The 15,738-nt window shown below is 38.9% G+C and overlaps 1 protein-coding gene across 1 annotated transcript in view; it reads right to left on the reverse strand.

Moving 5' to 3' along the window:
• stj (straightjacket) overlaps positions 1-15,738 on the reverse strand; it is a 303,422-nt gene that overhangs the window by 249,988 nt on the left and 37,696 nt on the right. The window contains exon 8 of the mRNA XM_068227342.1: positions 6,721-6,857. Coding sequence (XP_068083443.1) covers positions 6,721-6,857 — 137 coding nt within the window. The remainder of the gene's footprint in view (positions 1-6,720; positions 6,858-15,738) is intronic.

Below are 15,738 nucleotides of genomic sequence, written 5' to 3' on the forward strand. Positions count from 1 at the left end.
TGTAGTACTGGTAGGATAATAATAATAATAATAATAATAATAATAATAATAATAATAATAATAATAATAATAATAATAACCATGCCCGGTCAGCTTACGTGGGTGTTTAGCTCTGAATTTAGTAAGAGCTAGGCATAACCCTTCGTAAGACACTGGGGTGGGGGCCCTCAACCCCGACACGGCGCGTCCCAATGGCTGATAGGGGAAGCTCCTGTAGATATGCAGGACAGGTGCGAATAAGGCTTCGCCAAATAAGCACCCGCGGATCAACTGAGGTGTCAGAAAAAATGGTCAACGGCTTCAACGGCAGAAGAGGACATATCCCAATAGCAGAGAGGGCGGAAGAACCGACCCAAATCCACTTTGCGTCTGACTTGCAGCAAGCGGCAAAGTGGTCAGCGTCTGTCTCCAATGGAGCGGCTGAACATCACATCACCTGGCTGTAGGTTATAAAAAGCAAAAATCAACTATGAAGAGTTCTAAAACTGTGCCTCGGAAAATGCCGCTGCCTGGGGTACGCCAGGGCATCTCTGGAGCCACCGCTAGAGATGACAGCATGCGAGCCGGTGGTGGTGGGAGCGTAAGCTGCTGGCCTCCCATCGGGTCACCCGAACAAGCTACAGTAGCTCAAGACGATCATGGCGGAACACAAGAACCTGATTATCATACCGCACCTGGTGCGAGTGCTTTTGTGCCAAGTACGACCTCTCGTATCAGTAAGCCCAAAAAACGCATTAAATGGAACAATGATATGAATGAATTTATCATGCGGGCATATCTTCGAATAACTCGTCTTGAAACTGAAATTGCAGGATATAGGCAACAACTACACGCAGCCTTTACAAATCAGTACCCAACAATGAAAGTTACTGAACAGCGCGTTGCAGATCAACGAAGATCAATCATCAAGAACAATTTGATCCCGGGTCCTGTTCTTAGTAGAATCAGACAAGAAGTAACACAAGAACTCTTTCCACATCTTGAAAGTACCGAGTCTGACTCAACGGTTAACAGTCCACCTGATACTGATATAACAGTACATACAAGTACTCCCGAAGTGATACTTTCAGATAACTCTGACCTCCATGACAAGACACATGTTGAATTCTACAAGGCCCTTCTAGAATATTCTGGTACCGATCCCACACAAAGACTCATACTGCCAAGGCAGCAATCATCCAAAAAGTTTGCAAAAATCATTGAAGATCTTAATTCGAAAGTCTTGCCAGAATATCTGAAAGAACATCAGACGTTCCCTGAAGTACATACTGCAATATACTGTGCAGCACTTGCCGCAGTACGACTGAACAATGGGAAGCCATTTTTGCCTAACAATAAGTCTGTCAAGAAAAAATTGAGAGAACCACCTTGGGCAAAACGCCTGAAAGAACGCATCATCCAAATCCGCCAGGATGTAAATCGCCTGCAGCAATATAAGAATGGAGTCAGAGGGAAACGCCTAAATAACAAAATTATTCGAATTCTGAAAATCAGTTCAAGGCAGAGTCTGGAGGAACCTGGAAGCACAGTACTACAAGAAACCCTCGAAACCATGAAGCAAAAGTTGGCCGCATTATCCAAGCGCCTCAAAAGATACCAAAACACCACAGAGAGAAAATCACAGAACGCAATGTTCGAAAGAAATGAGAAACAGTTCTACAACAATCTGAACGAAAGAACACAAGATGCAGCACAAGATGGAAATACGCCCAGCGAAGAAAAAATTCACAGCTACTGGTCGGGAGTATGGTCGAACCCAATAGAGCACAATGCGGAAGCCCATTGGATCAGTGAACTGAAAGATAGAAGTAATGAAGTGAAGCATATGGCAACCAAGGCTGTTGAGATCGGAGAAATACAACAGAGCATCAAGAAACTGCAGAACTGGAAGGCCCCAGGCATTGATCGTATACACAATTATTACTACAAGAAATTTACATGTACTCATTTCCTTCTGACTCAACATTTCCAGAAATTCTTAGACAACCCGGCAACATTCCCAGCTTTCCTGTGCACTGGCATCACAAATCTGAAACCAAAGGATGAAAATCTGCAAAATCCAGCGAAGTATCGGCCTATAACATGTCTATCTACTCTATATAAGATATTTACATCTATAATAGCCAACAGAATTCTGAAACACTGCGAGGAAAACCACATCATTGCCGAGGAGCAAAAGGGTTGCAAGAAGAATACCAAGGGGTGCAAGGAGCAACTGATTATCGACACTGTGGTCCTGGAACAAGCACACCATAAATCCAGGAACCTATACACGTGCTTCATTGACTACCAAAAGGCCTTTGATTCAGTACCACACACTTGGCTCATACATGTTCTGGAACTATATAAAGTTGACCCCTCAATCATTCACTTCCTTAAGACGGTAATGGCAGACTGGAACACCTCACTTCACGTTTCTCTAAGAAACTACAGTGTTGCAACAAGACCCATATCAATACGACGAGGGATCTTCCAAGGGGACTCACTGAGTCCATTATGGTTCTGCATGGCATTAAATCCACTATCCTACCTACTGAACACAAGTGGGTATGGATTTAGCATTAAGAATAAGCGAGAAGAGCTATTCAAAATCAGCCACCTACTCTATATGGATGACATTAAACTGTATGCCTCTACCAAACCCCATCTCCAACATCTCTTCTCAATTACCAAGACGTTTTCTTCAGATATAGGCATGCGGTTTGGATTGGACAAATGCAGAACCCAAACTGTCATCAGAGGATCCTACTCAGCACAAGGGACACCTTTGAGTTTAAGCGACGAATCCATACAACAGCTGGAGGAAGAAGAAATGTACAAATACCTCGGTTTTCATCAGAGCACTCGTATGAAACACCCCGACATCAAGAGAAATGTCACGCAGCAATATATAACGCGTCTCAACAAGGTACTATCATCAAAACTAACAGCTAAACATCTTACCAAAGCAGTCAATACGTACGCCGTACCACTGCTCACATACTCCTTTGGTATCATAAAATGGACCCAAACAGAACTTCAGCAGTTACAAACGAAAACAGCAGTTTCACTCACCCGGTACCATATGCACCATCCTAAATCTGCAACCGAACGTCTTACACTCCCGAGATCAGAAGGTGGTAGGGGCTTCTTATCCATTGTCAATTTACATAGCAATCTGATATCAAGTCTAAGAGAATATTTCCACTCGAGACCTGATACATCGTGTCTTCATCATGCTGTTTGCAGAGCCGATATAAACTATACACCTCTCAATCTGTCGTCGCCAGAAATGCCTGTTTCTACCCCACCTACAAAAGAGATGAATATGGCCATGTGGAAGCAAAAACCTCTTCACAGGAAATACCCCCATGAACTGGATCAACCTCATATCGACAAATCTGCGTCGCACGCTTGGTTGACCTACTCCGGTCTTTTCCCAGAAACAGAAGGATTTGTTCTGGCCATCCAAGATCAAGTAATTGCTACACGGAACTACCGTAGATTTATCATGAAGGATCCAACAGTTGTCTCAGACAACTGCCGCCGCTGTTCCAGAACTACAGAGAGCATACAGCACGTCATCTCTGGTTGCCCACACTTGGCCAACACCGATTATAAGCACCGACATGATCAGGTAGCAAAAATCATTCACCTGAAACTTTCTGTAAAATGTGGATTTCTTCAGTCATCAACTGCATATTGGAAATATACACCTCCACCCATTCTCGAAAACTCTTCATATAAACTACTATGGGACCGAGAAGTCATAACCGATGTCACGCTCAGCAACAATAGGCCAGATATTATTCTAATCGATAAATCAAAAAGATCCGCATCCCTTATAGAAATTGCTTGTCCAAATACCTCCAATCTGCAAACAACAATAGCCACAAAGATATCAAAATACACAGAACTGGCAATAGAAATACAACGCCTGTGGAAACTAGAATCAGTCACCACAGTTCCAATAGTAATATCATGTACCGGTATTATTCCAAAATGCTTGCACAGCTCTCTGGCCGCATTAAACCTGCATCATCACACATACGTAGAACTACAGAAAGCCACCCTCCTGAGCACCTGCCACATTGTGAGAAAGTTCCTAGGAACGACTTTTCCTCTGACTCACGCCAAACAGCATGAAGTTCCAGTTCGCAGTTCCAGTAATACTGAAGAACAGAGTCCCAAAACGGGGACATAAGAAGTCTGAAGTTGTTTGTATTTATTGTATAAATGTATATGTTGTAATTATTTCTGTTGTAAATATTTGTACATATATGTACCTGTAGTTTCATAATCAAGAGGGTGACTCCTTGCTTAGGCCGAGTCAGCCCATTATGTTACCGGCACAAGCCGAGCCTTCCTAAATTGATACAAATAATAATAATAATCGTGATTGACCTGTCTAAAGCATTTGATAGGGTGGATCATGGGAGACTACTGGTAAAAATGAATGCAATTGGACTAGACAAAAGAGTGACTGAATGGGTTGCCATATTTCTAGAAAATAGATCTCAGAGAATTAGAGTAAGTGAAACTTTACCTGACCCTGTAATAATTAAGAGGGGAATTCCTCAAGGCAGTATTATTGGACCTTTATGTTTTCTTATATACATTAATGATTTGAGGAAAGGAATGGAATCAGAGGTAAGGCTTTCTGCGGATGATGTTATTCTCTATAGAGTAATAAATGAGTTACAAGATTGTGAGCAACTGCAAAATGACCTCGATAATGTTGTGAGATGGACAGTAGGCAATGGTATGTTGATAAACGGGGTTAAAAGTCAGGTTGTGAGTTTCACAAATAGGAAAAGTCCTCTGAGTTTTAATTACTGCGTTGATGGGGTGAAAGTTCCTTTTGGGGATCATTGTAAGTACTAGGTATTAATATAAGGAAAGATCTTCACTGGGGTAATCACATAAATGGGATTGTAAATAAAGGATATATATCTCTGCACATGGTTATAAGGGTGTTTAGGGGTTGTAGCAAGGATGTAAAGGAGAGGGCTTATAAGTGTCTGGTAAGACCCCAACTAGAGTATGGTTCCAATGTATGGGACCCTCACCAGGATTACTTAATTCAAGAACTTGAAAAAATCCAAAGAAAAGCAGCTCGATTTGTTCTGGGTGATTTCCAACAAAAGAGTAGCGTTACAAAGAATGTTGCAAAGTTTGGGCTGGGAAGAACTGGGAGAAAGGAGATGAGCTGCTCGACCGAGTGGTTTGTATATCAAAAATATTATATTTATGGATCCACCTATTCAATACAATACAATACAATCCACTATTTCATGTGGTTAAAATTTATACATAATACTTGAAAGTCATAGGTATATGTTTCACCCTTTTTACGGGCATCATCAGCCTATCTCAATCTTAAAATTATTGGATATGGGATCTTTCTAATCTTAAAAACTATGGAGTCAAATGTTGAATAATGATCTCATAAAATGTTATACTATAACATCTAAAATGAGGATAATGCACAGAAAGTATGTTAAAAAATATATACTGTGAAATATACTGTGAATTAACTAGTTTTAAACGCTCAAATATTCAAGATTAACAATGTCATAATCATCAAAACTGTTAACCTTTAAGTATTATGTATAAATTTTAACCACATGAAATAGTGGATTGTATTGTATTGAACAGGTGGATCCATAAATATTATTATAATATTTTTGATATACATCATCTTCAATACGGAACCAAAATGAGAATAGTTACTTGTAACCGAGTGGTATGTTCCAAGCTGTCAGCGGAGAAATGGCGTGGAATGACATTAGTAGACGAATAAGTTTGAGTGGTGTCTTTAAAAGTAGAAAGGATCACAATATGAAGTTAAAGTTGGAATATAAGAGGACAAATTGGGGCATATATTCATTTATAGGAAGGGGAGTTAGGGATTGGGATAACTTACCAAGGGAGATGTTAAATAAATTTCCAATGTCATTGAAATCCTTTAAGAAAAGGCTAGGGAAACAACAGATAGGGAATCTGCCACCTGGGCGACTGGCCTAAATGCAGATCAGTATTGATTGATTGCAACATTGTATGACATGGAGTGTCGAATGGACATTTTTCCGCCCTTCAAATTCCGACTACTTTTGCCGGGTTCGAACCCACTATCTTGGGATCCAGAGGCCAACACTCTACCACTATAGATGTTGATTCCCATACGGAACTTAAAATATTTGTCCTGAATGAGAAAATTTATAATACAAATATAATAGTAAATTGGCACTGCTGGTGGCTTCATGTAGCCTATGCAGTGGCCTCCACAGTATGCACTAGCGTTGCGTCTTGGGAGATGTGCTAAGTCCCAACTGACGAGCCCAACTTAGCACACGAGGGCGAAACGCAGGCAACCAAGAATGAGTTAGCTGGAAAATTTATAATGTCCAATAACGGACCATTATATTGGTATTACTCTACCACTAATCGAGTGTTACTGAATAATTTGAAAATATTTGCCCTCAGGCTTTGAAGGACGAGAACTTCTTGTATCTAGGAAATTTTCAAAATGACTGACCAATAAGACTCTTCATATGTTTATTATTGCAGTTATCAAATATTTTTTGAAAAAGAGGGAAAACATATTCAGACTAATATATGTTTAATAATATTCACAGGAACACAGAAAATATTAATAATTCTTTGTTCATACAGAAATTTAGTTGGATTACTGTAAGAAAATATGTAATATATTTAAGAGAAAAATAAAAGTTTACTCACAGCAAGGTCAGCATACAAATGTGTCCATATTGTTGGGTGCTTGTTCCTCCAAAGAACAAGAGGACGAGCCATCACTGGTATATATTTCAAGACATTCTCTCTCACTTCAGGTAATGTACTAAGATGAACAAAATACCCTGAAAAATATTTGGTAATCACAATTCAAAAGGTTTAAATTACAATAATAAGGAGCAGGGATAGGAAGAGAATGAGGGAGGTGATAAGGGATAGGGTCAGGATAACATAGGTAATTCATGACAACTCTCCTAAAGATACTGATGCAATTCACAACTCAATATAATATTTTTGCTGGGCACTTTACTATCTCCTTAGTGTTCTCTATTTTCACTATTTACACATTGCAGTGAATTTTGCAAACTTGAATAGTATTAACACTTTTGCAATGAGTTCAATATTATGCTTCCTTCTCTCTGTTGTAAGAGGAATTTTCATCTTCTGTATTCTTGTGGATGTAAAATTATCAATGTCAGGTTATTTTGCCCCAAAAGCTGGGAGTGGTAGAAAGACAATTTTTAACACCATGACACAATGCCAAATTAGTAGCAGAGGTTGAATGGAATCCCTTTCATACCACTACTACTTTGAAGGCATCTATTAATTTTTCTGACCATGACCAGACCACGAGCTTTTAAGGGCCACCAATATGAGATCTTGACATGCCATTGCTAGGGAAGTTCTTAAAGAGGAGCTTATAGACAAGCATTTAATATTTGTAGCGGGAAATTGTGATCTTTACTACTGCAAAGAAAGGAGCCACTTTGGTATATCATCCTTCAACCACAGATACAGCTACAGATACAGTATGCCTCCAATGGTTGAGTGTCTGCATTGTGGATTTCTCATTGTGGAATGGGCACAATCCATTGCATTTGCAGCATATGTGTAAACAGTTGGTGGAACGTTATACAGTCTAGGTTGTTCTATCCTGACTGTATTAATCAATTTCAGGAGGATAATCATCCAATCCACACATCTCACACTGGTTTATTGAGCAGACAGGATATACTGAATTGATAGGTTGGCCTCGTCACTCTCTCTGAACTTGAATCCAATTGAGAATATGTGTGTACAAGTAATGAAGCATATATGGAAAAATTGGCCCAATCCCCCTCAAGACATCCTGATGATTTGTGGAAGCCCATCCAGGATGCCTGGGATGTCATGGCTGAGAACAGTCGTTATTTGAAAAGACTAATTGGCTCCATACCCACTCGACTGCAAAATGTGATCGAAATGGGAGGAAGATTGACTAAATATTGAATTGTGGCTTTCTTTTTCCTTTTTCTTCCTTTTAATTGTTTGAATTTTCTAATGCAGATTTCACTATTTTTTGTTTTATGTTGAGAATACAATATTTAGTTCTCTCTATTTGAAGCAAAAATGCCATAATAAATAATGATGAAGTCATGGCACAAGGTGTTAATTACTAAAACAGCCATAAAAAGACAAGAGCATTTATACTTCCTCTCTTAAAAAAATAACAAGCAGTAGGTTGTGTTCGAATGTACAACCTCATGAATATGAGTCCAACTTGTTCAAATCAAAAATCTCTTTATTTGCAAATGAGGTGTCTACCTCGGTAGCAAATGGTACACTAAAATACATTATTGTCAAGCACTAAATATTAAATTAACAAGAGAAGAAAATTTTTCCTATAATATAATATTATACAATTTACGCTAACAATGTTTTCTATTAAACACACAGCTCATCTTTAATAAATTTATATTGTTTACAAAATTCTACTTCTAATATATCCTGTCCTACTTACAAATATAGTCAACTGATATACAGTATGTGGAATTACTTCAAATGATACTATACAACTGGTATAACATTAATATTTACATTGCATTTATTTATTTAATTTTTTTTTTTTTTTTTTTTTACCCGTTCTGGATCCTAAGTAGCATAACGACCTGCTGCGTCTTAACCAGAGCCCCTTTTGCCACCACTTTTCAGAGTTCCTGAAGGGCCTTCACAGCTACCGTAGCGGTCCCAGGGCCCTCGAAGTCCCCACTGTACTTCACCCCTACAGGCAGTCCCCTACTTTGGCTGTCCAAACTCCTTAGACCAGGGGATGGAATTAATTTATTCACACACATTTTTTTATATACAATAACCTGCACTGGTCGAATGCCCTCTAACATTTCATTTATTTTCTCTGTTGCTGTTTATTCTCTTCTTGAATATCTGTACAGATTTTGGAAAAGGATCAAACACTACCCCTGGTAAACTGTTCCACTCCTTCACACCCTTCCCAATGAATGAAAATTTACCCCAATCGCTTCTGCTAAAATTCCTTCTCATTTTATATTTGTGGTCAGTCCTGCCGATATAATTATTTTCCAACTGAAGCCTCTCACGGATATCTCCCCATGCTTCTTCTCCTGTATAGGCTCTATATAATCCTGTAAGTCTAGTTTTCTCCCTTCTCTTACTTAAAGTTTCCCACCCAAGTTCCTTTAACATTTCTGATACACTACTCTTTCTCCTGAAATCCCCTGTTACAAATCTTGCTGCTTTCCTCTGCACACTATCTATTTCTTTTATTAGGTATTCTTGGTGAGGATCCCAAACACTGTTTGCATATTCCAATAATGGACGAACCATACTCAAGTAACTTTTTTCTTTTAATTCTTTGTTGCATCCCTTAAGTAGCCTCATTATGACATGTAATGATCTGTATGCTTTCCCAACAATGTCATCAATATGACCCTTCCAGTGCAAATTACTTTCAAATCTCACACCTAAGTATTTGCACTTGCCATCTTTTGGGATAACTACCTCATCCAAAGTATATTCAAATTCAGTTTTAAAGCTCCTGTTTGTAAAAGTTGTAACAGTTGATTTGCCTCCATTAACCTTCATATTATTTTCTTCAACCCATTGTTGGATACTTTCAAGGTCCCTTTGTAATTCTGAACAATCCTCAATGTTGTTTATTTCTCTATAAACAATTATGTCATCTGCATACAATCTTATTTTTGATGTTATATTGTTCCCTAAATCATTTGCGTATATTAAGAAAAGTAACGGACCGATTATACTACCCTGTGCAATTCCCTTCCAAACTTTCTCTTCCTGAGATACATTATTTCCTACTTTGACTTTCTGAACCCTTGAATTTAGAAATGCTTTTATCCAACGTGTAACCCTTACGTCCAATCCTATTCCCTCCAATTTCTTTAATAATATTCCATGTTCCACTCTATCAAAGGCTTTGGAAAGATCTATGGCTATGCAATCTAACTGACCTCCTGAATCCAACTGATCTGATATGTCCTGCTGAAATCCCACCAGTTGTGCCTCACAAGAAAATTTCTTTCTAAATCCATACTGGCTCCTCATGAACCAATTTTTATCATCACATATCCCTCTGATGTACTTCGATATTAAACTCTCCAGAATTTTACAAACTATACTGGTCAGGCTGATTGGTCTGTAGTTCTCTGGTTTCCTTTTATCACCCTTTCCTTTATAAATTGGTATTATTATAGATTCCTTCCATTCCTTTGGTATTACACTATTATTTATGACATAGTCAAAGAGAAATTTTAAATAAGGCACTATGTACCACCCCATTGTCTTTAATACCTCCCCAGTAATTTGATCACTCCCTGCTGCTTTTCCTTGCTGAAGCAGTTGGATTTCTCTGAAAATATCTTCGTTTGTGAATGAGAAGCTTCTTGTTTCCCTCTGTCTCTCTCCCTCTCTATCTTCTGTTTCGGTTTCCAACTCTTGACAATCATCTACTGAATCTCTAAATTCCCTACTAAATAGGTTTGCTTTCTCAGTATCTGTTAAATAGTGTTCACCCCCTTCTCCCACCATTGTAGGAATTTGGATTCCTTTTCCTTTTTGATTCCTGATATATGAATACAGCTTTTTCCATTTCCCTTTGTGGTCATTACCCTCTTGAAGTATGCCATTCATATAATTCTCTTTTGCTTCCTTTTTCACTCTATTCAGTTCCCTCATTAGCTGTTTTCTAGTTTCTCTACTCTCCCTACCCTCTTTGATTTTCCTGTTTACTATTCTACATTTTCTTTTTAATTTTCTTATTTCCCTTGTATAATAAACAGGGTCTGAGGTCATTTTACCCTTCTTAACAGGTACAAATCTCTTCTCTCCTTCCCAAATAATTCCTTTAAATTTAGCCCAAAGTGTATCCATGTTACTCCCTTCACTTATCCAACAACTGAATTGTGAGTTAAGGTAAGTCCCAAATTCATCAAGTTTAGTTTTTCTGTACAATTTCTTGTCTTGTGTAACCCTCTTATTAAGCCTTTTTGGTACGAGTCCTACATCCATTATTACAGCCTTATGGTCTCCTATTCCTTCAATTACCTCAGTTTTATCAACAATTTCCCATGGTTTAACCAAGAATACATCTAGTAAGTTATTGAGACGAGTCGGTTCTTGTACTACTTGTGTAAATCCTCCCTCCCAAATTAACTTATTTGCCAGTTTCTGTTCATGGGCTTCACTTGCAGCTCCTTTCCATTCAACTTCAGGCAAATTTAGATCTCCCCCAATTATTACCATATCATTATTATTGTTTTTACAAGTATAATCTATTATTTTTTCAAAGATTTCCATGTCTCTTGCCTCTCTTCCAGGCCTGTATGTTCCTATAATTCCCACCTCCTTCATATTATCACAAACTAATTTTATCCCTAATATTTCATCCCTTTCATCGGTAAACCATTCATGTGAACAGTAAGTTTCCTTCACCAGAATAAACACCCCCCCCTCCCTTTTTATCTCCTCGGTCTCTACGATAGACTGTGTACCCTTCTGGAAATACTTCTCTATTACCCACCCCTTCTTTCAACCACGATTCCACTCCTATCACCACATCAGTCTCATAAGATTCCATCAATGTACCGAATTTTAATTGTTTATTTACTACACTTTGACAGTTTACCAAGAGCAATCTCAGACCCCCTTCCTCCCTAAAACTTGACTGTTATCACTATGCCACAATAGTAGCATGCAGAACTGGTCCATTATAACCATATATATCAGATATCACATTTGTAGATTTCAAAAAAGCTTTTTATAGTATAGATTACATGTTTCTAGTACTTAATGTTTTAACAGAATTTGAACTTGATCGAAAAACAAGAAATATTATAATGGATACACTGACTGATATGAAAGCTAAAGTAAAGTTTATGGGTGGATGTAGTGATGTTTAACTGTTTAACTGTGCTCTGAAAAAGTTGCCAGAGAGTGGAGAAAAGCAGGTGCACCATGTCACCAACTAGGACCAAAAATTAAGGGTACTGTCTGGCATTTGCTGATGATGTGGTATTAATTGCCAAAGACATCTCTGAAGCACAGAAACAGATTGATATACTGGAAGAGCAAGCAGCAAAAATAGGACTTAAAATCTGATATTAAAAAACTAAATTTATGACAAATATATATTGAATTGTGGCTTTCTTTTTCTTTTTTCTTTCTTTTAATTGTTTCAATACACTCATGTTCATAAAAAACAGAACACCTTGAAAGACTAGAAATAGGAAGTTCATATTCACAAGAGATGTTAATTAGTATATTTTGCAGAAACGATTAGCACTAGGGTCAGCATGTATCCTGTTGCCTAGTAGGTACTGGGTCCTCCATGGGCACTGATAACTTGTTCTGTGTGTGATGGCATTGACGCATATAAGGCGTGAATGGCGTCCTGGGGTATAATCATCCATGCTGCATTCATCTGGTTCCACAGTTCATCTTTGGTGACTGGCATTGCGTCACAGCACTGCGCCCGTCATTCACCATATACAACACAATTTCAGTCAGCGACAAGTCCAGTGATCGGACGGGTCAGGGCAACAGTCTGACATCCTGTGACGACAAGAAGGCACGTGCTCGTGCAGCAACATGTGGTCGCGCATTGTTTTGCTGGAATATGGCGTCTGGGGTGTCGTACAGAAAGGGTATGGCTACGGGTTGCAGGATGTCATTCACATAGGTCAGACGGGTCACAGTGCCCTGGACACGCACCAACTGTGATTTACGGTTGTACCCAATAGCACCCCACACCATAAGATCTTGGGATGGTGCTGTATGTCTTGTGTGAATGCATTCAATGTGATGCCTCTCCCCCTGTCTGCAGCGAACCAAAAAGCAGGTCTTCAAATCCCTCACAGAACCATAATTATACTCCGTTGCAAATCAAGTAATTTGAGAAGTTGATGACGTGAAGATAACGTGGCAAAACTTACTCCTCTTTCTTCGTAGGAAATAACTATCATAGAAAGCACTGATTCCAATCAACACTGTGAAGATATTTTTCATTGTAAAGCTTTAAGGTACACGATATGTTTTGTTTGATGGTTTTCCAACACGGGAACAGGCAACATACAATTGGCCATGCGAGAAACATGGGTTTTCATGATTAATGCCGCAAACACTCAATGACTGCCCCTGGGATTTATTTATGGTCATAGCAAAAGCGAGCTGCACTGGAAACTGCAGTCGTTTAAATTCAAATGGTATGTCAGTCGGGTCATAGGGATGCGTAGTATCACAACGTCTTCTCCTTTATTCTTCCCCGTTAGAATGGTTGCTTCGATCACGTTGTTCAGTAATGTTTTCACCGCTGGCCGTGTGCCATTACAAAGACGCGGTTGGTTGATATTTCAGAACATTATGACAACTGATCCAACATTTAATTGAAGAATGTGAGGCGGCAATCCTGGCAAATCCAGCGAGTTCAAAAATTCGGGTAGAAACTTGATGACATCATCTTGGTTAGTTGCAGAATCAACTGATTTGTATGTCCTCCATTCACCGGCAATTTCATTTTGAATTTTGAAATTTAATTTATTTACATCCATGTTTTTGGCAGCCAATATAGCTCATTCGCTCAACGAAATTTGATCTGTGTAATTTTGAGCAATGTTTGGGAACACCTCTTGAATGAGTTTGGTTTTGGATTCAGTAAACTAACAAAAATTGACAGGAAAAGTAATGCAGCTAGTCAGAACGTCTGAAGGGAATTCGCCATTACCAATGTCAATGAAAAAAAAATAATGAAATGGCATATGGCTTTTAATGCCGAGAGTGTCCGAGGACATGTTTGGCTCGCCAGGTGCAGGTCTTTCGATTTGGCACCCGTAGGCGACCTGCGCATCGTGATAAGGATGAAATGATGAAGATGACACATACACCCAGCCCCCATGCCAGCGAAATTAACCAATGATGGTTAAAATTTCCGACCCTGGCGGGAATCGAACCCGGGACCCCTGTGACCAAAGGCCAGCACGCTAACCACTTAGCCATGGAGCCGGACACCAATGCCAATTAGTTGTTTTGAAAATATCTCTCCAGATGGATCATTTTGCAACTCGACACTCATATTCTGGCTTAAATTTTGTATCTTATCGTGTTTCCACAAAACTGATGACTCAAAACATGCATTAAGTTCATCAGCTGGCATTGAGCGTGGAATCACTGGCAATGTTTGACCAAAATCTCCTGCCAAGAAAATCATCGTTCCACCAAATCGGTTTTGATTGTTCCGCAGATCTTGCATGGTTCGGTCTAATACCTCCAAAGACTTTTTATGTGCCATGGTGCATTCATCCCACACTATCAATTTACATTGCTGCAAAACCTTTGCCATTGCAGAGTTCTTCGATATGTTGCAGATCGGAGTTTCGTTGCTTTGCATATTCAATGGGAATTTTGGCGCTGAATGGGCTGTTCGACCGCCTTCCAACAATGTAGCTGCAATGCCTGATGAAGCAAGTGCGAGTGCAATTTCATTGTGTGAGCGAATTGTTGCTAAAATCAATGAAATTAAGAAAGTTTTTCCTGTACCCCCGGGAGCGTTCAAGAAGTAAATCCCTCCAGTTCCATCATTTATAACTTTCATTAGAGTATCAAATACATACTTTTGTTGTTGGTTCAACAGCAGAAGATTTATTCGGAATGATTCTTTTAAAGCACCGAGATCGTACAGTTTTTCACGTTGCAACTCTTGATTAAAAGCGCTGTGCATCGGGTGATTGGGCGCGGTCATACCTAATTGAGATGATACTTTGTTTGACATCATCAAGCACATGTTCTCAATTGATATCAACACCTCATTGTACATTTCTTCACTGATTTGTAAATTTGTGCAGTTCGATTAGACTGTAAATTTGCTTGGCTTACAGCATTTCGAGTTCTTCGACCGAAGTTGTTCCGCCCGCGTCTTATAGGTGGCATGAGTCTTGAAATGAGTATACTGTATTTGAAAGCACACACAAATTAAACCAATCAACCAAAAGAAATCGATAAACTTGTTTGTAGAGAAGCGAAGATTTAAAAACAATCAGGGTAGACAAAGGTCTCTAACTACGACACTGCGTGCGACTGTCTGGAGAGCGTACGCGCGAAATCAAAACCCAAGGATACAGTCTTCCTGTCACAAACTGAGAACTAAGCGAGATAAGGACTTGCGGTTTATTTTAAAAATAACATCCATATCTTTGACCCCCCATGAAAATTCAATAGCAAAGAAGTTGGCTAGCGACTGACTTTTCGTGTCTGCACATAAAAATCTCTGAACATAACTGAAAAGAAACACAAATAGTGCATGTTCTTATCATTTAAATTTAAAAACAAACTTATCTACGTCGAGCTGAAATGTTCCTTTACCAGCAGTGAAAAAATTACAAATATTGTGAATATAAAATAGGAGTTATGACATGATAAGTTCTATGCAATGAAGATTTTGCATTTGAGGTAACATTCCATTATATTAACATTTTCACACTCAATTATTTTGTAAACTTTTTTCTGTAAATGGCATAAAATGCAGCTTGAAATTTTGTACATAATCCGATATTCACTCATTTTAACCAATAACATTGAGATTTAGGGACATTTGGCAAACGCGCTGGATTAGAGGAGGACACTGTTGAGCACAAACGTGGGAGAAGGAAAGAGAGACAAACAGTTTGAATGGTAAAAGAGAAATGAGGCTTTTACGGTTTT

This window comes from Anabrus simplex, chromosome 4 (genome assembly GCF_040414725.1).
Source record: "Anabrus simplex isolate iqAnaSimp1 chromosome 4, ASM4041472v1, whole genome shotgun sequence".
Taxonomy (NCBI): Eukaryota; Metazoa; Arthropoda; class Insecta; order Orthoptera; family Tettigoniidae; genus Anabrus; species Anabrus simplex.